This window comes from Pantherophis guttatus, chromosome 5, assembly GCF_059756535.1.
Source record: "Pantherophis guttatus breed Tessera chromosome 5, ASM5975653v1, whole genome shotgun sequence".
In the NCBI taxonomy this organism is placed as follows: Eukaryota; Metazoa; Chordata; class Lepidosauria; order Squamata; family Colubridae; genus Pantherophis; species Pantherophis guttatus.
The window spans coordinates 65,534,103-65,560,867 of NC_142067.1; the positions used below are offsets into that span (position 1 = coordinate 65,534,103).

The 26,765-nt window shown below is 38.2% G+C and overlaps 2 protein-coding genes across 2 annotated transcripts in view; both read left to right on the forward strand.

Annotated features, from left to right (window-relative positions):
• The window catches only part of TMEM47 (transmembrane protein 47), a 61,494-nt gene extending 58,355 nt beyond the window's left edge, over positions 1–3,139 (forward strand). The window contains exon 3 of the mRNA XM_034423790.3: positions 850–3,139. Within this exon, the coding sequence (XP_034279681.1) occupies positions 850–1,028 (179 nt within the window). The 3' untranslated portion in view covers positions 1,029–3,139. The remainder of the gene's footprint in view (positions 1–849) is intronic.
• A 7,863-nt stretch (positions 3,140–11,002) lies between these two features.
• On the forward strand, positions 11,003–12,154 carry LOC148113429 (endogenous retrovirus group K member 9 Gag polyprotein-like). Its single transcript, XM_087871551.1, has one exon. It carries the CDS (start codon positions 11,003–11,005, stop codon positions 12,152–12,154), a length of 1,152 nt encoding a protein of 383 aa, XP_087727677.1.
• The last annotated feature ends 14,611 nt before the right edge of the window (positions 12,155–26,765 follow it).

Consider the following 26,765-nt stretch of genomic DNA (forward strand, 5'->3'; position numbering starts at 1 on the left):
GGAGAGAGATAAAAGGAAGGGAAAAATTAAATAATGGTCGAAATAGGAGTTGAAGTATAATTGCTAATATGAGGAAACAAAAATTGTAGAAATAGAAGTGGGTACACGGGTATTGTTATGTATATATGTAAATAAATAAATAAATATTAGAAGTAAATGTATAAAAGATATTGTAGAAATAAGGGAGGAAAAATGTGTAAGTATGAAATTCTTGACTGATGCGAAACTGTTGAAACAGAAAGTGTTAAGTCTTTTTGTTTTTAAAAAATGCTTAATAATTTTTTTTTTAAAAAGGAAACAGAACAAGTAGCATGTACAAAATAAAACTGCAGACCCTATGATTCATTAGGATTTTTTAATATCAATATTTAGGATTTTCAAATTATGTATTGCCCTAGTCCTCAGTACTCTTCAATAATCAGAGTTGTGCATTTCTGTATCAAGCAGGCATAATTTCTAATGCCATATGGATTTTTATATAGTTCTACTACGTATCAGAATTTTTTTTTACAACATTCCCTAAAATGCATTCTTCTTTGTCTGCAATCCTTTCCAATTATAACTGATTTCATACACAGACATTACAAATATATGAAATTTTATAAATGATTTTCAATTAAGAATGGCATATAGTAATATATTTTATTGCTGTTGATAAAACAACTTTGCTGGCTTTGTAAAAAAAAATAATTCTAATTTAGAATATTGAAATACAAGGTTTCTAATCCAGTCCAGGAAGGGGCATATGTTAATTTTAAAATATGTTCTGAGGATTTTGTGTTGAATTTGTACTAGATAATTGAGACATGTTATATCTGACTCCCTCTCCCCCTCCTCTTTTTTTTCCAGTGGTTCTTCAGGTGTGCAGTCTTGTCCTTTACCCAATCAAGTTCATTGAAACTGTCAACTTAAGAATATACCATGAGTTCAACTGGGGCTATGGCCTGGCTTGGGGTGCAACTATATTTTCATTTGGGGGTGCCATACTTTATTGTCTGAACCCTAAGAACTACGAAGACTACTATTAAAGGAAACTTCTTCTTTTGTAAGGAAAGGAATAAAACAAGGATTGTCCTGTCTTTTATAAGTGTTTTTAGTACTTTTGTAGAGTGTCAAGCTGTCTACTCCATTGATTTATTAGCCAATTATTTTTGGCTATAACTACTGCAAATAGCTTTTTAACCTGTCTTTTAAAAAAACCTGATATATTACATCTGCTACATCTGTAGTGAAATGAAAGAAGTGGCAGCTATGGTAAAGAAGGTAATGGATATGAGAAAAAGCAGTTGTATTTGTTATAGTCTATTAGCACAAAAAATGTGCAATTCCCTCTTTATACCATACATGATGATATATGTTGAAATATGCTGAAGTTTACCAACTTAGGCTCCTTCTTGTATTGGTCCTGGGACTCTTACACAAAATAAACAACTGAATGACTAGATGCTGAGAGAAGACAACTGATTAGTACATGCATTCAACAATTCTCAAACAAGATGAGTTTGTACATTTTTCAGCCAGCTGTGGTATGTCAATAAGTCAAAACTTAGAACATATTCTTCATTTTATGTGTTTGGACATTCAGCCTCAGCTGTAACCAAGTTCTAGAAATAATGTGGAGAATGACACAAATTTATTGAGAATTTTTAAAGGTGGGGGGAGCGGGGAAAATATGCACGAGTTACTTTTATCTTGATGCTATTTCATTTCTAAGCACCACAGTAAAGTTTTCATGAGCAGTGTTTGAAAATGCTTTATAGAAGGCTGTTATTGATATCTCTGCAATTATAGAACTATGGAGATAGAACCCGATACCCTAAACTAATGATAGAGTGCAGGCAGGAAGCTCTTAAATGGCTGTCAATTTATAAGAGTTTTCTGCAACCATTGGTTAGATTTACAATAATTAATTAAAATTAATATTGCTTGTCTACAGTTTAAAGTAACAGCAAATAAGTGCTTGAAATGGGATGAGATGTCTTCATCATAGTTATCATAATAAATCATGGATTATTATGTGACAAATGAGACACAATGAATTTCAGGTATGCATGGTACCAAGTTCCCATATTTTACTCTGGCATGATTATATAAGAGGATATACATGGGGATTTTTTCCCTTAAGATTAATCACAGCTTCCTATTTTATCCAAACTTGATAAACTGTGGTAAATTTTAACAATTAGCCAATTTAAAATTATGGATTCTGAAACTAGCTTTTGCAAACAAATCTTAGTTAATGTTAATTACATTTTTTCAACAATAAACATTTAATTTAGGTAAGTGCGATATTACTTTGGCTTTAAGTAAAAGGTTCTAATATACTCTGAGCAACACTAGGAAGATTGGGATGTCTGTAAGAATTTAAGCATCTCATCTAGTTTAGCTCTTAAGATGATAAATAATAGTTTGCCACAATGTCTAATGCTGCTGAGAGTTTGTTAAAATTATTTTGTGAATAAAAACAAACATTTTAAATGGAAACATCCTTAAAAATTAAGGCAATATTAATATAAATATATGTATAAATTACTGAGAGCAGTTGTTAATCTAACAAGATATTGTCAGTCTTTAATGATATATTTTGTAACATATATGACCATGGCTGTAAAGCCATACTGATAAATATATTTCATTAAGGAGTGGGGACTAATATTACTATTAAACTCATTTGAAGTAAAACTAGAAAAAAGAATTATAACACAATTTAGACATTCTATTTGAAAAAAGTGCTAATGTGACAAATCCCTCTTTGGATATTTATATTACCAAAATTAATTTGGGATGGGAAATTGAAATTGATTTACCCTGTATAACATTTATTTTTGTTTAGAAATGTCTTATTTGGATACTTTTCAATTCTGAAAATATTTTTATACAGTATATATGGTTCTAACACACATTTTAAAACAATTATTTTTGTTATATGTAAATTAGAATGTACCCTAGCCTGGCTCTCCTTTAAAACGTAATATTTAATGGAAATGCTGCTCTGTGTTATTGCTCTGAAATGCAGAATTTCTTAATTTGAAAACCTCAAAGTAATAAACAATTATTGCAATGACGGAAAGAAAAATGGAGTGTCCTGCAAAATATAAATCTATTAATAAATATGTTTAAAGGTATAATTATTAACAAACAGATGTGGTGTTTTTTTTTTTAAAGATCTGAACTATGATTTTTACCCCAGTCTAGAACTTCCTTATGCTTTACACTTTCTGGGCAACCTCCACTCATCCACCCTATGTCTCTGAAGCTTTAAAAAGTGTTGCTGTATATCCAGGTGGAAGGAAGTAGCAACCTGCATATTCAGGAGCAGGAACAACTGCCATGCCTTTGTGCTTCATGTAAAACAAATCATTGGTGTTATCTGCTTTTATTTATCCTGCACCCTAAATTGGGCTGGTAAGTAGCTGAGAAACAAAAGGAATATTTCAGTGGAATTCCATTTTGAACCATTGGAACCATTGTAGAGAATGTTAAGAAGTAAAGAATGAATGGCTTGATGTTTTCTATATGTGACAAAATGTAACTAGCAGATTGAAAACCAAAATCTGCCAAGCTACCAGTGACGAAGGTTAAAGAAACCAAAGTATTGTGAAGACGTTATGTGTAATAATAGTCCACTATTAGAAGAGAAGAGATGGCATTCCAGGATTGTAGAGATGATGGCATGCAATTTGAAGTAGAAATCAATATTTATTTCCATGTTGGCTAATCTTTTCCAGAAGTGGATATGTCTTAGCCCATACTGTAAGCTAGAGCTGTTTTAATGCACATTTCTGAAATTGCTGAATGGTAGTGAAGAAAAACCCGGGTTAAGTTAATAGCAGAATTCCCTGAAAATGATGGGAAAAAAAATAGTTTGATAGCTTGGAGACTTGCTTCCAGAACTGATATTGCTAGGCTAAGTATATCATGGATCTGATTAGATATCATGCAACTTTGGTTTCTTTATGTACAGCCACCTCTGAGTATGTATCGTTTTGTTTTTGACTTTCTAATCCAGGGGTGTCAAACTGGCAGCCTGCGGGCCAGATGCATAATGTGCAGGCCATGCCCACCCTGGCTCCACAAAGGCAAAAAAGTCATGATACGTCACATGACATCATGTGACAAGATCAAGTTTGACACCCATGTTCTAATCTATGTGGATGTCACAGATCTCTTATTTTTTTCACGTACTATAGCCTAGGAATCTTGCTCACTTTTAGATATGATCCCCATTGGAATAAAATGGAAATAACAATTACTGAATGCATTTAACTAATTAGATCAGAGGGAATGTATGTAGATAAAAACAGCTTGACAGATTAATTATTCTTCAGTTTGGGGACAGGTTTGTTAAATCATATTTCCAGAATAATGGAAGAGGCCATTTAGGACATAGAATCCACCAGGGGTGAAATGCTACAGGTTCGCTCCAGTTCAGGTGAACCAGTAGTAAAAAAAAGATACCAGTTCGGGAGAACAGAGAGTTAGCTACTGGTTTAGGCAAACCGGTAGTTTAAAAAAGCTACAGGTTTCTCTGAATTGGTATTTCCGACGATCAGCTGTACAGCAGGGTTTAGCGGGGTTTAGCAGGAAATCCTGCTTTCTAGCAAAGCTAAATCATGTGCCACAGCTGATCCACCCCTCGCTGGTCTACTTACCTTCCCAAGCCTCCTTTTGGTGCATACTGTGCATGTGTGCATGCGCACAGAGTACGTGTTTGGTGCACACTCTGCATGCACATGCAGCATGCATTTGGCACGCAGCGCGCATGCATGGCCAGTGAACTGGTAACAAACTGGTTTGGATTTCACCACTGGAATCCACCCTTTGTTCAGCACATGAATCCATGTCTCTATACAATTCATTTGTTAATTAATGAATCTTTGGAATGGTACATTATAACACTGTAATTTCATAATTGCATCTGTTCAGTTGATCCTGAAACATCCCTGCTAATTCAGTGGGTGGTACTAAAAGTCAGCTTTTGCATTTCCCTGGTTCAAGTACATGAAAGAACAACTTCTAAGAACATTTATATGAATGAAGCATTTGTCTAGATCAGTATTTCTAAACCTTGTCCACTTTAAGATCTGTGAACATTTTTTTGAATTCCCCAGCTGGAAATTCAACTGGGAGTTGAAGTCCACACAACCTTGCTAAGGTTAACAAACATTGATCTAAAGCTTTAAATCAGTGGTATCTTCCAAATGTGTAGCTTGGTCACTTTAAAGACTTTATCAATTTTCCCCCATATGTCTGTGAATATACATATTTCACTTCATTAATAATACCAATGAAATATTGCCTCTACAATATTTCACACAATATAGTCATTGTGGCCAGGGCTGCCAGCCCACCTCCTAGAGCCACTGCTTCAACAGATCTGGGCCCCTGGCAGAGCCCCATGAGGCCCCAATGAGCAATGAGTCCATTTGTGGGTGCAGGCAGCTGGCCACAGGTCCTCCCAGGATATCCCAGACCCATGCCATCACCCTACTACCCTGGGCTTGGCTGGTTCTATTAGACACTGGGAACCCCCACCTCCATGAGTAGATCCCCTGCTGATAAGAGCCCCCTTTGACAGGAGCACAGAGGAGCTGGTGTTCTTCCTGAACCAGGTGTGGGCCCACCTGGGATGGTATGCTCTGGCCTATGAGGTGGCTATGGTGAATGTCATGACGGCCAACCTGAAAGAGGAGGCAGTGGAATGGGTGACAAGCTGACACAACGGAGCTGGGGAATATCAATGTCTTCCTGGATGAGTTAGAGGCAGGTTCTAAAACAAAACCCAAGCCCAGAAAGCAGAGTTGGAAATACTAGATGTTGGGCAGGGGAGCCAGCCGGTGAAGGAGTATATCCGAGCATTTTGAAGGGTTTCCAGGAAGCTGAGGCACTGGCTGGAGCAGTTGCTAGTCTATCACTTCAGAGAGGGCCTGGAACTGTTCCATGCCTGCCTATCCTGGGGAGTGCTGAGAGGATCCGTGAGTAGTAATGGATGGCCATGGTGATAGACATCAACTTGAGGGAGTATAAGAGACTTAGCACCTCTGAGTCAAAGCTGAAAAGAAGTCAAGAGCAGCGCCAGCTGGGACGAAGACCAATGTCCACCCCGGCGACCGCCCTCTTAGCCACCCTGGCCCACAGAGCATTCCAATGCAGCCAGCAGGGCCATATGGTAACCAAGTGCCTGATGCCCACTCCTTGACCAAGAGGGAAGGTGCGCACTCAGGCCAAACTGAAGAAACTGCAGTGGAAGGGGTGAGAGAAGTCAAATGTAACACACCAGGTCATAGAAGTCACCTCCCCTAGCAGCAAGGGAGAATAAGGAGGACCAGCAACCAACCTTTACAAGAGTGACGATGATGGGGAGAGTGACCTGATGGTAAGTGGAGGCATCCGCCCCTTCTCCATCCTGGTGAAGATCATAGCATTCAAATTGGGAGCTCAGGGGGAGTTGGAGGCACTCATACACTCAAGCTGAACCCATTGCCTAATGAGCATGCTGATGGTGCTGAGGCTGAGGATATAGGTGAGGAAATTGACCCAATACATGAGGTTTGAACAAGTAGTTCTCTGATAGGGGGCTCCCCCACAATCCACCTAATGGAACCTTTGTGGCTAGAAATAGGCCATGAGGTCATTCGCTTTGTGACAGCACCAAAAATGACGGAGGTGATGATCCTGGGACTGTCCTGGCTAAACAAGTGGGGCCCTACCATATGGTGGCAGGAGAAAGGAAGAAGAGGCTAGGGAGAGAGCTTTCTCCCCCCCCCCGCCCCCCCCACCATGAGAGGCCTTGGAGGAGAAGCCAAGTGGCAGACAGTGGGGGGTACTGAGCATTTAAAGGCCATCTCAGAGCAGCCATCAGGAATTCCACTCATTCCTAAAGATTACAGAGACCTTGTGCACTCAGTGAAGAGTGCAACGTCCTACTCCCCCGCCCCACTGGCCTACCGATTGTGCTATCGAGATCCTGCCAGGAGCAAAGCTCCCTAAGCTGAAAATGTACTCTGTGGACCCAAAGAAGATGGAAGAGCCGAGGAACTACACTGACAAAAACCTAACCTAAGGCTTTATTCAGCTGGTCAAATCCCATGTGGCAGAGTTGTTAAAGGAGAAGAAAGACAGGTTGATGAGGCTGTGTGAGGATTTTAGGGTTATAAATGGAGTATTCATGGAGAACATGTATCCCCTCCCCCTAATGAATTCCCCAGCATTCACTGGAATTGAAGTCCACACAACATTGCTAAGGTTGACAAACATTGAACTAAAGCTTTAAATCAGTGATATCTTCCAAATGCTTAGCTTGGCCATTTTAAAGACTTTATCAGATTCCCTCCATATGTCTGTGAATGTATACTATTTCACTTCACTAATAATACCAATGAAGTATTGCCTCTACAATATCTCACACAGATAACTGGCCATACTAACACTTCCAGAAAACATTGTCTATCACAATCATTTTCACCAAGGTGCTTCATAAAGTGTTATTTTCATAATGTACTAAATAACATTATGGTCCATATGTTTGTATGATAAATGGTACGTGCAGTAGAAATAGTAGGTAGAGAAGGTACTGAATGGGAATACCTAAAAGATTTTTCAGTTCAATGAAAATTAATGGTGTACCATTAAATCAGGCTCACATACTTCAATTTAGATGAGTCAGTCTATTTAAAAAAATATATAGCTTTAATTTGTAAATTATTTCATATAATAGTATTTAGTACTTCTATTAAATCAGAGATGAGACTCCTAAAGTACATGTCCCTGTAGCTTTAGCAACACAGCCGATTTTAAAAGACAATGCTAAAAATTTTTAGGATTTGCAAAGTCTTACAAATTCATATATTATTAGAATTTATAAAAGCAGTCACCTAGATATGACAAAACCCATTAGGTTAGCTATATGAAGCATTGTAAGATCCTAATTCTTGATTTTTAATTTTTAGTTCATTTTGTTATTACCTTAAGTTCACATTTTCCTGCTCATTTACACCTTTTAAAGATCATTATTTCAACAATTTAAAAACTAAATATAAGTATGGGCAATGTAACATAATAAATATTTTTTTCTATCTACTGATTAAACATTTGTTTCTGAGTAAGATTATATTTTGTGTATAATGTATTAAAATGTTGCACCAGCACTTCACTTTCATTTATTTGGCTATTTATTTGGCTGTTCACCGCCCTGAGTCCTTCGGGAGTAGGGCAGTATACAAATTCAATAAATAATAATAATAATAATAATAATAGTAATAATAGTAATAATAGTAATAATAGTAATAATAGTAATAATAATAATAATAATAATAATAATAATAATAATAATAATAATAATAATAATAATAATAATTTGGTCTCTTGTCACCAACATAAAAATATGAATCAGAAATAATTTGCTTTATATTGCGCGTGCGCGCGCGCGCGCGCGCGCACACACACACACACACACATTTAGCCAAATTTCAGCTAAGGCTAGATATTTATATTTTTTAAGCTTTTAAATATCTATCAAATGCTGATAAATGCTTTATTGGATTTCTTGCATAACTACCTTTAATTTTTGTAAGGTCAATATGTAAATTATAAAGGTGTAATTAAACAGATTTAGGTGTTTGAAATTGAAGTAATATGCACAGAAGTACACCTGGATTAGCATATAAACTGTACTGTTATTATTAACATACAATGAAATGATTGAAAACTGAAATTTAATCTTAAAAATAATAATATCCAGACTATATTTTTGTACAGAATAGTACACTCAAATATATTATCCCTTTATGTACTAAATAATACCTAAAACTGTGCCTAGAAATTTTATTTCTTTGTCTCAATTATGAAAACTCAAATATTCTTCATGTTGTTGATGAATACATTTGTTTAATTAATATTTTTATAACATATTCCAAAAAGGTGTTACAATTACTAAGTGATACATCCATCTTTGGTGTATCTAAGTTATGGAAAGAGATATAACAGAACTTTTTTAAAAGCAAAACTTAATGGCAGTATATTATTTCTTTTAATATTATAAATATTATATTACTATTTCACAACTTTTGTAGCTTACATTAAGTTATATGTTGAAAAAATTAATAAAGCACTATTAAATGAATGAAATTCACTTTTTGCTTTGTGTTAAATTTTACATCCAGAGTAACAAAACCATCCCAAATAATAAAAATGGTTTAATGAAAATGGTTTGAAATAATGCCAAATGATTTTCAGTTACAGTATATTCTAATGGTTGTTTCTTGATCTTCTAAAGTTAAAAAATGTACAAACTCCATTTAAATATTGTCAGGAAAGCCAAAATAACACTAAGTAATCACTTTTTGATTTCTACATTTAAGGGTTCAGTTTCTTTCATCAAAAGACATATGTAAATACTCATATGGATATATGAAGACTGAAGTTCTTGAAAGTAGAGGGGAAGGTCTATAAACATTTTCATTTAGCTGGATACAACAAGAGTGTCCGTGAAATCACAAAGCTTATCCCTTTCCATAATTTTAATTCATGTGTTGAGATAAATTCCTACATGATTATCTGCTTCATTAGTAATTATATCTCCTTGGCCATTTGTGAATGGAGTTGCGCAAGGAGTCATTTAGCCGAATATCATGCTTAGACTGTTGCTTAAAAACTTGTTACAGCTCATAACATTTGCACAAAGATAAGAGACTATATTTGCCATTGATTATTTGTCATGGAAGCATATTTAAGAACTAAAATAAAGGCATAATACAAATCAAATATCAAATCTCATGGAAAGTTTTATGAAATATACACAAAATTGTTTCCCATTTAAGTTCCATTTTGAACTCTGAAATTATATAATGGCACTTGAATATGAAAATGGTTTTTAACAGATTTTTTAAAAAATATTTTGGAAGATTAAATTATATGTTCTCTGCCATATTATTAGGTAGGCTTCAGTTAAAATTGAATTATTCTATAATTAATTATTCCATTGTTGATTCGAATTCTCTGCTACCATTACACAGTTAAATTCTTATAAATTTCTATATTCTGGTGAGAATAATGCAATTACATTTTCCTTATGGGGAAATTTTTTTAATAATATTTTTTTTATTTTAAATACAAATAATTGTGGGAATGCGGGTTCAGCTGGATACTCTTTAAAGGGCCCTATTTTGTTCTCTCTTTGTTCAGAACATAGACTGTATTTGCAAAGATAGAGACATCTCCTTGTGGAACATTCCTGAGAAGTGAGGTAATCAGATAACAGGAGATGGGCCTCTCGCCTGGTAGTAACTGACACCAAATAGCCAGAGTTAAGTTTTGTTTTTACACCTTAAGTATCGCTTTCCTAGAAATCACGTGATTTACTGTAATTGGTAAGAATGTGAAACTTATATGGAGAATATATGGATGTTTTTCTATCTCTTGTATGTAATATGAGATGTGTAGCCATAATAACGCCTTCTGATGATGCTGTATTTTGATAACTAATAAAAGAGATGGCAGGCTTTTGTTCGCTGCTCCATCATCCCGAGAAGCACCTGTGTTTGTGTATTCTCTAATCTGGACCATTCATGACGAGCCCGCCAAGTTGATTGCAACATATGGTGACCCCGACGTGATTCGCTGATTGAGCACGTCTCTTGGCACCCTCATACTCATTTGGCTGGAAGAAAAAAGCCTCTGCAAACCAGGGCCGGTCGTCTGCGAATGAAGCACCCTCCCATAAATCGTGAGTATGGGGGCAGAATTCTCTAAGCCCCAGGTTAAACACCTCCACGAACTTAGGGAATTGGCCAAGTCCTCAATTATTGTTTTAAAAAATAATGGGAAAAGTCTTCTACTTCCCTCAAAATCAGACCTAACTTCCCTTCTTAAATATATTTACCAAAATTGTCCCACTTATCCAGAGAAGGGATCCATCAAAACTTCCACATGGATAAAACTGGGGAAATATCTTCATGAGACGCCACGGGCTCCTGCGAAGATATTATCCTCCTTTCGGATAGTCATGGAATGTCTGCAAATTCACGAACAAGCCATGAAAGGAGGACCAGATCCTCTGCCGCCTTATGAATCTGGCGAAAAATTAACCCCACCAGCCAAAATGGCAAATCCAACAGAGGTTTATACGGCTGCCACAGCGCCTGAAAACCTCATACAATCTGACCCTCCTATTCCAAATCAAAGAAACATGGGCACGGTTGCCTCTGCATTACGAGAGGCACAATTGAGAGGCGAATTGGAAATAGAGGAAGCCGCTCATTGTTATCCCGTCGCTTTAGGTCCGGATCCAGCCAATCCCAACGGACCTCAGATTCTTGTTTACACCCCAATGCCTTATAAAATTGTAAAAGACCTGAAACAAGTGGCTAGTCTTTATGGTGTTACTTCACCTTACACCCAAGGACTGTTCGCAACCACGGCAAATACCTTCCAAATGGTCTTAGAAGACTGGAAATTGTTATTTGGCATGATTCTTACTCCTTCGCAATACACAGTGTGGTATTCTGAATATGAAAGGGAAATTGAAAGATCAATCCGAAGGGGTTTACCGCAAGGTGTCACAAACGGTCATTTATTGGGGGGACCTGGCCAGGGACCTCAACAATACGCTCAAATACCCAGGGCAGCCAGTGAGATTATATCACAGGCTGCGATGATGGCCATAAAAAAGGTTGATGACACCATGGACGGTCCCAAAAAATCATTCTCCAAGGTGGTTCAAGGACTGAATCAGGCTTACAGTGACTTTATTGATGATTTGCAAAAGGCTATTAGCCGTCAGATTGACAACCCTGAGGCACAAGCTGAATTGTTAATTAAATTGGCTTTTGAAAATGCAAATTCCGACTGCCACCGTATTTTGCAACTTATAGCAAACCGACCAGGTGTTACTATTGCTGACTTCTTAAAGGCATGCAGGGTGGTAGGGACACAGACCTATCAAATGGATGCTTTAGCAGCAGCACTTCAACTAACCGGTAATTGTTTCAATTGTGGTAAACCTGGTCACGTTAAGGCACAATGCCGAGTCCCAGGGGGTCGGCAGAGTAAAATTGGCAATCAGAATGCAAAACCAAAAACAGTATGCCCTCGTTGCAAAAAGGGATTTCATTGGGCAAATCAGTGCCGTTCAAATCCGCTCCGACAGGGAAACTAGAATCGGGGCATTCAGCCAGCCCTGCTCAAAAGGCTGAAAGTAGCTCATTTCTTCCCCCTTTTCCTGCTTCAATGGATCTCGTGGCCAGCAAGTCCATCGACGCCCCATCCCCCGCTACTGCTTATTTTCTGCCTTTATGCCCCGTAGGGCGGGTACACATCCCGCCCCAAACCCCTGTCATCATCTTTCCTCACAGGGATCTGATTTCTCAGGGTGTACTTGCTTCACCTTTTCTTCGGGATTCCACTGATTTTTCCTCTTTTGCTTTGGTTTTTTCTGTAAATGTTCCGCTGCACATTCCTGAGGGACAATTAGCAGCCACTATGATTCCTGTACCAGCAGTGTCAGAAGCACAATCCTCTATTTTGGCCATTGAAAAAGATTTACAACAAGCCCGCCCGTCCACTGATTTTACGATCCGCCATAAATCCTTTTCTGGTATTTTAGATACCGGGGCCGACGTCACAGTCATTTGTGCCGAGGAATGGCCTTCAGACTGGCCCACTGAATCCTCACCTGCAGTACGAGGAGTGGGTGGTGTCCAATCCGCACTGATTAGTAAGGAGTGGCTGCCAGTAAAGTCCCCCGATTCTTCTATCATTGCTTACATAAAACCTGTAATTCTTCCTTTGCATGTTAACCTTTGGGGCAGGGATCTTATGTCTCAGTTTCAAGCCAAACTTATCCTTCACTAATGTCTCAAGAACCTGCTCCCCTCCGTCTTGCTCTTACTTCTGCTACTCCCGTGTGGGTGGACCAATGGCCACTCACGCAGGAAAAGCTCGCTGCGCTGCAACTTTTGGTTCACGAACAGCTGCAAAAGGACCATATTGAGCCCTCTTTTAGCCCGTATAATACACCGGTCTTTGTGATCAAAAAGAAATCGGGCAAATGGCGCTTCCTAAATGATCTTAGAGCCATAAATAAAATAATTCGACCTATGGGGGCGCTCCAATGCGGCCTCCCAAACCCAAATTTGATACCAAAAGATTGGGACTTAATGATCGTGGATTTAAAAGATTGCTTCTTTTCAATACCATTACATCCCCAAGATAGGCAAATATTTGCTTTCACAGTCCCGGAATTCAACAACGCTCGGCCTACAGCCCGCTATCAATGGAAAGTACTTCCGCAGGGCATGCTTAATAGTCCTACTATGTGTCAACATTATGTGGATGTTGTTTTGCAACCCTATCGCTCCTCTCTTCCTCATTTTTCCATCTATCGCTATATGGATGATATCCTGGTGGCCGCACCGGGGCCTCCAGGTACCGTCCACACTACCTTGCCTCTGCTTGAATCCATATTAAAAAAAAGGGGGGCTTCAAATAGCTCCCGACAAAGTTCAGATTGTTCCTCCTTTCCTTTACCTAGGTCATAAATTACTTTCTTCTTGCGCTGCTCCTGTGCTTCCGCTTCTTTCTTTACCCCTAACTCCAACCCTGGTACAGCTGCAGCAGTACCTGGGGACCATCAACTGGGCACGCCCGTTCTTGGCCCTCACCACTGCACAGCTGACTCCTCTGTTTAATGCACTAACGCAAGGAAAACACCTGGCTGATCTAATATCTCTCAACCAGGAACAACAATTGATGGTACAATTGGTTAATGATACATTGCGAGAACGCTGGGTGGATAGGGTGGTACCAAATGTTCCCCTGGCTCTTCTTCTTTTCAATACACCCCAGCTCCCTACGGCAGCAATCATTCAAAATACATCCAAATTGATCATTGCTGAATGGGTTCACCTCGCTCACACTCCGCGAGCGACCATTACAGCAAAACCAACTCAATACGCTATTTTAATTCAAAAAAGCCGAGCTAGAACCAAGGCCCTAGCCGGAGTGGAGCCTTCAACACTTTATGTCCCTTGCTCACTTGCTACCTGGGAAGCCCTGCTTTCCACAAGTGATCAATTGCAATTTGCACTCGCTGATTGGCCAGGAGAAGTATCATGCCACCCGCCCCCAGATCCCAGATTGTCACTTTTAAAAGCCATTCCTTTTGTTTGGAACTCCCCGTTGGCATCTGGCCCTATACTGAATGCTGCCACTGTGTTTGCGGATGGCAGTAAGACATATAGAGCTTGTGTATGGCAACATAATGGAAAATGGCAAAAAAAGATTACTCTCCCTCAAACATCAGCACAACATGCTGAACTAGCTGTCCCTCTTCTTGCTTTCCACACGTTTTCAAACTCTCCTTTCAACCTTATCCTAGACAGCCTCTATGTCACTCAAATTGTTAAAACTATCTATGCCTCCTATCTTTCCCATTCTCTCGACCCGCCGTTGCTTTCGTTGTTCCTCACTTTGCAACAATTAATACATTCACGAACACACCCTTTCTATGTGGCTCATATAAGGAGCCATCAGCCCTTCCCTGGGCCCCTCCAGGAAGGGAATGATGCTGCTGACGCTGCGGCATCCTCTGCCACCTCTGGCACACTTCTTCTCCACTCTTCTTTTACTGTTTCTGCTCTCACACCATGGGATAGCCATGCTTATTTTCATCAAAATAAAAAAGCATTAATGAAGCAATTTGGTCTCATGGCAGCCGAAGCGACTGCCATCATACAACAATGTCCTACTTGTAGTCAACAAGCTCGTTCTATTCCTATGGGTGTAAACCCTAGAGGTCTCAAAGCTTGTGAAATCTGGCAAATGGATATAACTCAGTACCCATCCTTTGCCCCATGGAAATATTTGCATGTTTCCGTGGACACTTATTCAGGATTTATCATGGCATCTCCACAAAGGGGAGAAGCAACCAAACATGTAATAAATCATTGTATTCGGTCCTTTGCATCGATGGGACACCCAATTGAACTCAAAACTGACAATGGATCTGCGTACACCAGTACTGCCTTTGCAGACTTTTGTAACAAATGGTCCATCAAACACAAATTTGGCTTGCCCTACAATTCTCAAGGTCAGGCAATTGCAGAACGATCTAATCAGACCCTCAAAAACGCCCTGGATAAATTGAAAGAGGAAAAATGCCTCGGCCTCCCATCCATGCAAAACAAACTCAGTCTTTGTTTATATACTTTGAACTTTCTTAACCTGACTGGACAGCCTCCCACATCGGCTGCAACCCGTCATTTTTCTGCTTCTCCATCAGCTACTCCAAAACCGAAGGTTTATTTCCGCCAATTACCTGATCCTGCATGGAGAGGGCCCGCTGACCTTATTACCTGGGGCCGTGGATACGCTGCTGTCCAGCATAACGATCGCATCATTTGGATCCCCGGAAGACACGTAAGACCATTTCATTTACAACAAAAAGAAGGAGAAACCCGTGGTGCTGAGATGGCAACAGACTCTTAACGCACGGTGGTGACCATCAGCTTTGCAGGACTACACCGGAAGCTAGTCCCCTGCGCAAGCGGAAGGTTCATCAGGAGGAAAATACCTTCGCATTGTACATATACATTTTATTAGCTTTAATATAACACTTTCTTACACATACTAATGTTAGTAGAAGTTTGGGAATGGGTCTTGTGGACACTTGTTTTTCTAATTTTGCTAGTAATTTTGTTTTACACATATAAGGAGCGTCTTTGTGGTAGACCTAGGCTTTTTCTTGCTACTGCTATATCCCAACCCACACGCACCACTGACCCTCTCCCTGACGTTGTGAGCTTCACACCATAGTTGATTATGATTTGTTTATGGCTTTGGATATTGTTAGCTTTAGGACTCTCAAGTGACCATGCAAGGAACATCAAATCCCCACATACATACACTTCAAGACAAGTACGCTCCCGCCAGAAACGCATTGTCTATGCATGAGGCCCTTACTTTCTACCTAAGTCTACTCCACCACCTAAGGTTCCCATATTGATGTTTCCAGTTGAGGGGGGAATGAATAAGGACAATGGGCCTCTGCAACAATTGCATAAAGGAGATTATATCTCACGGATTCTTGAATTAAGTCAAGACCTTGTTAATCAGTACAACCCTACCTTAGGTGAGAAATGCTGGTTATGCCTATCTGCTGACCCTGCATCTTATCATGCTATTCCTGTAAAATCACAACTCTGGGTAAAAACAAAGGCAACCATTCTCCTTGAAAGGGATAGTAGAGATAAAAAACCCGTCTCACCAATACAAGGAGATTTTTATGAAGCATTTAAACGATTGGGAAAAAGTCGTCTTCCTATCACAGGCCCAATTGCTACAGGTGTAGACCTCATAGGAACACCTTCTTTGTGTGTAAAGAGACATCAGAAACTTGGTAGGCCTGTAGGATCCCTGACAGATGAACAATGTCGCTCAGCAATATATTTAGGCCCAAAAATAAATCTGGTGGACATAAAATTAACAAAGGGAGTTTTTCCTTCTGCTTACCGCAGATTTCAACAAAAGGTTACTTTCTCAGCTCCACCAGAACTACACTTTAGAAAGGACAGGTGGGGTGGATGGAATCTGTCTGTGGAAAGCTGTCCAAGACCATTTCACCCTCCAGGATTTCCCATTCGGTTCAATTTAAAGTCCAAGGCAGGTATGTGTATCCTTTTTCCACCAGGAAATACTACCTCTCGATATATTTTTGAAGGACCAATTCTCAGAGATAAACAGAAGGACCTATCACAAGAAATCCCATTACAACCTTTAGCGGGAATGTTTGTAGCAGGCACTTTGGGAGTCTGGACTAATGAAAACAACCGTAGACTCCATGCCTTCTCCATGAACATTGGAATATGTGTGGAAGAAAAAGGAGTGTTTTTCTTGTGTGGAACAAATGCATATCTGTGTTTGCCAGCAAACTGGACAGGAGTGTGTACATTAGCCCATCTTTTTCCTAAGGTGGGTGTTGTCAGTGCTGAGCACTCTATACCTGTTCCTCTTTTGGGACATGTTCAGAAGAGGGTCCCCATTCTCATTCCACTATTAGTGCTTCTAGGGATGGGAACAGCTGTTGGAACAGGAGTAGCCGGCATCACGCACTCTGTAATCCAATTTAAACAGATCTCAGAGGAGTTGCAGGGAAGTTTGAATCAAATAGCTGGCACTTTGATTGAGGTCCAAAATCAAATAGACTCTTTGGCTGCTGTGGTGTTACAAAACCGACGTGCCTTAGACCTCCTGACAGCAGAAAAAGGAGGAACATGTATATTTTTAGGTGAAGATTGTTGTTTCTACATGAACAAGTCAGGTGTGGTCAGAGAAGGTGCTCGGGAATTACAGGATAGGGCTTCCAAGATAAGTCAGAGGTTACAGAGTTCTGACATGTGGTTTTCTTGGGTGCCTGGATCCGGATGGATTAAGCAGATGATATTTTTGTTCATATGTGCTATAGCTGGCTTAACATTCATTCCATGTGTTATACCAATCTTAAGACAATTATCAATCAGAGCTGTAAAAGAGATTCAAGTTGAGAAGGAACTAGCTTTGACAGAACATCTTCTTAATCAACTTGGTCCCCGCCCTATGGAAGAACTTACAGATTCTGAGTCAGATTCATATGTGGTAATGGGACAAAGGGAATAAAGGAGAGAATCTCCCTATGACTTAAGAAAATAACTACAATCATATATAACATGTATAATCATTTGTATACCTTTATTATTGCTTTGCTTATTTTTGTATGTATCCAATGTATTTCTGCTTTATTTGCTATGATAACAAACATATTTGCCAAGTGTTAACAGAAACATCATAATAACAACACAGCTGAGCCCTGTTGCAAAAAAACAAAAACAGAGGAAATGTGGGAATGCGGGTTCAGCTGGATACTCTTTAAAGGGCCCTATTTTGTTCTCTCTTTGTTCAGAACATAGACTGTATTTGCAAAGATAGAGACATCTCCTTGCGGAACATTCCTGAGAAGTGAGGTAATCAGATAACAGGAGATGGGCCTCTCGCCTGGTAGTAACTGACACCAAATAGCCAGAGTTAAGTTTTGTTTTTACACCTTAAGTATCGCTTTCCTAGAAATCACGTGATTTACTGTAATTGGTAAGAATGTGAAACTTATATGGAGAATATATGGATGTTTTTCTATCTCTTGTATGTAATATGAGATGTGTAGCCATAATAACGCCTTCTGATGACGCTATAATTTGATAACTAATAAAAGAGATGGCAGGCTTTTGTTCGCTGCTCCATCATCCCGAGAAGCACCTGTGTTTGTGTATTCTCTAATCTGGACCATTCATGAGGAGCCCGCCAAGTTGATTGCAACAATAATACAAACATGTACATATTAATCTAAATACAAAAAAAAGGAAAAATACAAATATTACAGAGCACACACACCCTGGAGACAATTCCCCCCCCTTATATTTCTTTTTCTATAACAACTAAAAGATATACAATATATTCTAATTGTGCCCTCATCCCCTCCAAAACAACATATATTCTTGAGTAGGTTTATTCCCTTTGCCTTCCACCAACACTGTTTTTATAAAATCCTGACATATTTCATTATAATTGTTTGCTTTAATCATCCCTTTTTTAAATTTAATTTCAGTTGTTAATTTATCATTTGTTGCCATACTCCAAATTTCATTATACCACTCATTTCTTTGAATATCCCAATTTCATCCCCAATATTAAACCATCACTAAACTAGCTGCCATTATCAAATTTACAATCAATTCCTTTTTTTGTTTCATTTATATCCTGTTTTTCCACCAGCAACAGTAATGCAATCCTCGGTGACGTATCTAAATTTACATTCAAAAGTGCTCTAATTTCTCTAAACACCATGTCCCATATTTTTTGTGCACTGTCACAATCCCACCACATATGGTTATATGTTCCAACTTCTTTCTTGCACCTCCAACGAATATTTGTATATTTACCATCTATTTGATTTAATTTAAGTAGTGTTAGATACCACCTCCATATCACTTTATATCCATTTTCCTTAACTCTAACTGACATATTCTTATATATTCTTCTATTCCAAATATTTTTCCAATCATTATCATTTATTTCTCCTAAATCTGATTCCCAAATTAATTTTAAACCTTTTGCCTGCTCTTCTAATTCAGTTAATATTCTATATATTTTCCCAATTCTTCCTTTACCTATATATTCTTCATTCACGTCACATTCTTTTATAATCATTTCAAATTTTGTTAACTGTCTTTCTCCTCGAATCTTTCTTCCACTTTTATCCATTTCTCGAATTGTATTAAATTCAATCAATTTAATTTAATATCTGATAAAACATTCTTTAGTTGTGTTATATTCTTTACCTTGTTCTTCCAGTCTTTCCATTTATATATCTATATTTTTTTAGTTTACTAATCCATTCTTTCAATTCAATCTTAGAGAATTTCTCCATTTCCACCACCGGTGTTAAAGGAGAAATTCCTGGCATTAACCGGTATCTCCATTTATTCTATAGTTCTATCAATTTTTTTAAAAAGGGATTTTGAATCATCCTAGCAATTTTTTAAATAGCCTTTTTAAACAAATATGTTTCTATAGGATCACCTATTTCCCTTAATTCTTTTCAACTCTATATCCCTCCATATTAAATCTCTAGTTAATACTATAATATTTGGGACCATCTTTAATTGATTAGCTACCCAATAATTTCTAACATTTGGAAGACCCAGCCCACCCTTTTTTAATGGTTCATACTATAATGCTTTACTTATTCTTGCTCTCTTACCTCCATTACAATACACCTCAGCAACCTCTGTAGTTGCTTTAATTCATGATCCAAAAATTTAATTGGGATCATCCAAAACAAAAAGTTAATTTTTGGTAAAACTTTCATTTTTATCATTGCAATTCTTTCAAACCATGATAATTTTACTTTTTCATATTTATCTATTTTATCTTTTATATCTTTCTTTAACTTTTCATAATTTATTTTCTTTAACTCTTGAATATCTTTTGGGATGTCAATACCTAAATATTTAATACTATCTACTATTTTTAATTTATATTTTCCTTTCAATACATCCACTTCTTCTTTACTATGGTTATATAACATCATTTCTGATTTTTCCCAGTTTATTTGTAATCCACTATATTTCCCAAATTCATTCAGGTGTAAATATAATCTTTCCATAATAACTATGGGATTTTGAAATGTTGATAATGTATCATCTGCAAATAACTTTATTTTAGTTTTCTTCTGTACACCAATTCCTTCAATCAATGAATCTTCCCTAATTCCATTTGCCAAAATCTCCATCAATAATGCAAATAAAACTGGGGATAAAGGGCAACCCTGCTGTAAAAATCTTAGCATCCTGATTAATAAGAGATATTGGTCTATATGAACCTGGGTTTGTATGATCTTTACCTGGTTTCGCTATCAGTATTTTCAAAGATTGCTTCCAGGAACTTGGAACATTTTCCCCTTCCATTATTTTATTAAACATTATCTTCATCTTCGGCACCAATAGTCCTTTTATTTTTTTATAATATTATATATAATATTATATATAATTATATAATATTTTTATAATATTCTATGCCTAGTCCATCTAACCCTGGTGCCTTGCCTATTTTCAATTTATTAAAAGAATGTGGACATGTGCAGTGGTTCAGAAGTAAGTGTCAGATCAGTCTACCGTAAATCTCAGAATGGGAGCCCAGCTGACAAATACAAGAACACAGTGACAATCCCCTTCTTTGTCAGTTGAGTGGACATCAGGTACATCATCACATAAGGCACATCTTCTTACGCAGATACTCGTGTTGAGCTGCTGGAAGCGGTTTGTTGAGTATATCAGCAATCTGATCATGTGTAGGTACATACTGCAATTTAACAAAACCTTTTTTTACAAATTGTTTTATCTTTTGATAACGGATGTCAATGTGTCTGGACCTAGAACCTGTGAAATGTGATTCAGAAATATAAACCACCGATTCATTGTCTTCCACCACGGTGATTGGTCGGTTTGGACGTGTCCAGATATCTGTGACCAAAGCATCAAACCATGTTAGAGAATTACATGCATCTGAAACACAAGCATATTCAGCTTCAGTAGATGAACAAGAAACAAAATTCTGTTTACGCACTTACCAGTAAACAGGACATCCATTTAAGAACATCATATAACCTGAAGTACTTTTACGTGATTTCTTATCACTCGCCCAATCAGAATCTGCATAACAACATAATTCTGCATAATCAGTATGTGTTGGTTCTAACAATAACTTCATATGTTTAGTATGTTTTAGGTATTTCAATGATTTCTTAGCGCATGTCCAATGAAACTGTTCTGCCTTGCCTACGTGTCTTTGCTGTGTTAGCATCCTTCATGTTGCAATGATGCAAAATTTGTTCAATTTTATCTTCTTGTGAAAGACTAAACCCCTTCTGTGTTTTGTCAATCTGAACGCCTAAATAAGTGTTAACATAACCTAAAGATTTCAATGTAAAATATCTCTGCAAAGCTTTGGCAAAAATTTCACTCATCTGCTTATTTTGACCAATGTAAACAATATCATCAACATAAACAAGAACTATCTCATATGTATTGTTAGATCTTTTTGTGAACACGCACTCATCAGTTTCGGACTTAATAAAGCCCATTGAATTTAGTTTGTCAATAAGACATAAGTACCACATTAAACCAGACTGTTTTAGACGATAAAGACTTTTTTGTAGAAACCAGGTATCCCCTTCTTGCTGTCGGAACCCTGGAGGACCTCTCATGTGGATCTCTTCATCTAGGTCAACATGTACATAAGCCGTGTCAACATCGAACTGGAAAGCTTCTAAACCAAGAATAGTGGCATTGGCTAAAGCAATTTTTACACTCTCAGTCCGGACTGTCAGTGAGTAGGTATTTGTGTAGTCCTCAGGATAACATTGAGCGAAACCCTGAGTTACATGTCTGGCCTTGTACAGTGGCTCACCATTTGGCTTCGTTTTGATTCTGTAGACCCATCGAGTGCCAATGACCCTTTTGTTTGCTGGAGGTTTTGCAGGTGTAAACACCTTAAGTTTCTTTAGACTGTCCATTTCAGCCTGCATTGCCTCATACCACTTCCCTTGCTCTGAATCAGGAAGATGTTTGATTTGTGTGAACGTATCAGGTGGAAGTGTAACATTGCAAATCAAAGGCAAGGATGTTTTTGTCAGTTGCCACGAATATCACTGTGGAGGGATCCCCTTTGTGGCCCTCTTGGAACGTCTTGGAACAACAGTCCATTCTTCTTCTGCTTCGTCCTCATCCTCACATTCATCATTAGCGTCAGCATCAGCGGCTTGCGAAGATAGAACATCAGGTTGAGAAGAACCAGTGGCTGGAACAGTTACCTGTAGATCTTGATCATCAGATTGCGTGGCATCAGCAGTATCATCTCTAGGAAAATAAACTCCAGGATCATTGGAGTGAATCCTGGACCAGTCAACATCTTCCTCAAAATTAGCAGATTGGGAAATCACAATTATATGTTTGGAGTCAATAAATTTGCTCCACTTTGAATTATCATCAATGCCCATGAATCTCAGTCTCTTTGCTGCTGGACCGCCTTTTCTTCTTTGAGCTAAGGGAATGTTCACGATAGCGTATGAACCAAAAATGTGGAGGTTTTTGAGATCGGGCTTGTAGCCATACAACATGAAGAAAGGAGTCTGATTTATTACACTGCTCCAAGTACGGTTGACAATTTAATTTGCATATTTGATAGCTTCACCCCAGTATGGCATACTAAGGTTGGTGTCTTCTAGGAGACAACGCATCATGGTTTGCAGTACCCCTTGTCATCTTTCTATGACTCCATTTTGAGCCGGCGTGTAAGGGGCCGAGGTCTGATGAAGAATTCCATTCTTTTGCGTCCAGTCCTGGAAACTTGAGACATGAATTCAGCACCACGATCACTCTGGATTCTGGCGATGCGAACTTGGTGTTGGGTAGAAACAAGAGCAGCAAAGTCTTTAAAGATCTGAAAAGTCTCAGATTTTTCTTTCATAGGATACACATATCCATGTCTAGAGTAATTATCAACAATTGTTAGAAAATATTTTTTACCATCAAGTGTTGGCTTAAAAGGACCAACTATGGTCCTTAGTGTGAACCAAATCAAAAATGCGTGTTGACAGGCATGTAGCGTGTTTGGGAATGGCTGCTGCTTTGGATTTGGCTTTCTTGCAGACAGCACAATCCAAAAACACCTTACACCCCTTTAGATCCAAACCTTTTGTGAACTCGGGCATCTTCCTAAGAACACAGAAACTGGCATGCCCCAATCTTCTATGCCACTTATGGATACACCTGTAATGCAAAGGTTTGCCAGTTAGTGAATTCTCAACATTAACGGTTTTATTAGGAACTCCAGGCTTGCTCTGAGCAACCTGTTTCCTAATTTTCCTTTTGTTGGCTTTAGGAGCCTTTGGAGTAGCAACAGGATCTCTCTATGGAACATCTCTCTCTGGGCCTGTGCTCTCCTCTTTTGGAGCTTGCATACTTGCCTGTGCTTGTGATTTAGGCTTTGGCTTTAAGTAATAAACACCACCAATTAACATGGTTTCAGCAACAATATCTCCATTTTTAACTATGTAACTTACTTTTTCAAGGTGGTGAACCTGGAACTTTAACACTCTAGACAAGTGACCCTGACTAAGCAAATTACTATTTGCTGTTGGTATATGATAAACATCAGGAATGAATGCACCGAGCTCTTCAACATAAACAGTTCCTTTTCCTTTGACCTGACAAGGATGATTTGAAAAAGAATAAAGTTCACGTAGTTCAGGTTCAGGCTTGTGCATCTCTGTGAAAAGTTCCTTTCTGTAGGTAACATGCAATGCTGCACCACTGTCCAAAGTCCACATAAGTCGTCTGTCATACTCTGGTTGAGGTTGTGCATCGTTGGTTAAAGCCAATGTGGTGAGTGGAGGTTGCGGATCATGCCTGGGACCACGACGACCTTGTCTTCCGCCTCTGCCTCTGCTTCTGCCTCCTCTGGAATCTGTTTCTTGGGGCTGGTATGAGATGAGAGCTGGAATTCGTTGGGGATAATCCTGGGTAGCATGTCCCACATGATTACAGATGTAGCATCTTGGCATCCTTGGAACATAGGCCCTTCCTCTGAAGGGACGGCTCGCTGGAGCTCTTTTTTTTTTTTATTGCAAAAGTTTTACAATTACATTTTCACCCCTTTTTTCACCCCCCCACCTCCCTCCCCAAACTTCCCGTCCTCCCTAACCCTCCCTAACCCTCCCCCCCCAGACTTCCCTATTATGTACTCATAACTAATAACACTGATATATATACCTGAACCCATCCCTCCCCCTACATAATTTTCCCTCTTTGTCTCTTTATATTAAAATATTTCTAATACATTGTTTTCAAATAAAAGCTATTTGATACTTTCTAATTTGGTATTTGTTCTGAACATATTCTATCCACCTTTTCCATTCCCATTCATAAGTCTCTTGTGAACAATCTTTTAAATATGCTGAAATCTTCGCCATCTCTGCAAAGCTAGCCATCTTCGAAGTCCATTCCTCGATAGTAGGCAAAGCTTCATTCTTCCAATATTTACCTATCAACAATCTTGCTGCTGTTATCATATACAATATTAATTTTGTTTCATCCCGTGTAAAACCCTTAACTATGCCCAATAAAAACAATTGTGGAGAAAATTGAATTTTTTTCTTCAAAACATTCTGCATGACCCACCATATTTTTATCCAAAAAGCCTTAACTTTCCTACAGGTCCACCAAACATGATAATACGTAGCATCCAAACATTCACATCTCCAACATTTTGGCTGAACATTAGGGTACATACATGACAGCTTTTTAGGATCTAGATGCCATCTATAAAACATTTTATAAAAATTTTCCCTCAAATTCTGTGACTGTGTAAATTTAACATTCTGAACCCAAATTTTTTCCCATGTTTCCAACATCACTGGTTCTTCAAAATTTTGTGCCCACTTAATCATACAATCTTTAACTAATTCCGTTTCTGAATCCCTTTCTAGCAAAACATTGTAAAACCTTTTAATATGCATTGGACCTTTCTCTCTTATATGTCTAACCAATTCTTCCTCATGCAACATAATACCAGTTTTTTGGTCCTCTTTCCATCTCAATTGTAATTGATTATATTGTAACCAGGTTAAATTAATCCCTTCGTCCAACAGTGTCTGCAATGTCTTCAACTGCCATCTGCCCGCATCTGTAAAAAGAACCTCTTTGTATAAAAACCCCCCGAGTGACATTATATTTGTATTCCACAAGGTATGACCAAGATCCAGCCATAGCGGTATTTTATAATCCCATTTGAGTCGGTGCTTCTTCCAAACTCTCATCAAAGAGTCTCTAAGTATATGACTTTTAAATACTTTATCAACTTTGTCATCATAAAATAGGTAAGCATGCCATCCAAATTCAAGATCAAAACTTTCTGCATTCAATATTCCAACCTTTTTACTTCCAAACCAATCACTTGTTAAAGTTAAAGCTGCTGCATCATAGTATAACTGTAGGTTTGGAAGTTTAAGGCCTCCTCTTTCTGGAACATCTTGCATAATTTTCAATTTCACTCTCGGCTTTTTCTCGTTCCAGACAAACTTATTAAGTCCAGTTTGCCAAACTTTCAGTTGTTTATCACTTTTAAGCACCGGAATCATTTGAAACAAAAACAGAAATCTTGGCAAAATGTTCATCTTAACTGCTGCTATTCTTCCAAGTAAAGACAGTTGCAGCTTTTTCCAAGTCCCCATGTCTTTCTGAACCTCTCGCCACAACACCTCATAGTTATTTTGAAACAATTTCATGTTTGATTCTGCAACCTGAACTCCAAGATATTTTACCTTAGGTACAATTTCAAAACCTGCCCTCCTTTCAAACTCATGTTTACGATCTTGTGTCATATTTTTGACTATCGTTTTAGTCTTTTTTGAGTTCACTCTGAAACCTGAAACTCTACCATAGTCTTGTATAATGTCGTTCATCAAGATTATTGATTCCATTGGTTGTGATAGGGTAACCACCAGATCATCTGCAAATGCCTTTACTCTATAATCCTCTTGCCTTATCATTATGCCTTTCAAAATTTTTGAGTCCCGTATTGTATTTAGCAAGACTTCCAATGTTAAAATAAATAAAAGTGGGGACAACGGACATCCCTGTCTTGTTCCTTTTTCAATTTTAAACTCTGTCGTCAAACTTCCATTAATAATAATCTGTGCTTTTTGCTCTTGATAAATTGCTGAAATTGCCTGTGTAAACTGGTCCCCAAAGCCCATCTTTTTTAAAGTCTTTAGTAGAAAATTCCAATCCACTCTATCAAAGGCCTTCTCCGCATCCAAAAAGACCAGCACTGCAGAAATCTGTTTATTCTTATCAAGATATTCCAATAAGTCTATTACTTGCCTTACATTGTCCTTCATGTATCTACCCTCAATAAATCCCGCTTGGTCCTCATGAATCACCTTTTGGATTACTGGCATCAACCTGTTGGCTAATACCTTCGCGTAAATTTTATAGTCTGTATTCAAAAGAGATATTGGTCTGTAGTTCTCTGGTTTTTTAGGACCAACTTGTTCTTTTGGTATCAAAGATATATAAGCAGTTGTCCAGGATGGGGGTATTTTACCCCCTTGTTGAATATTGCAAAATAAGTCTCTAAGTTGTCCCACCATTTCAGCTTGTAAAGTTTTATAATACACT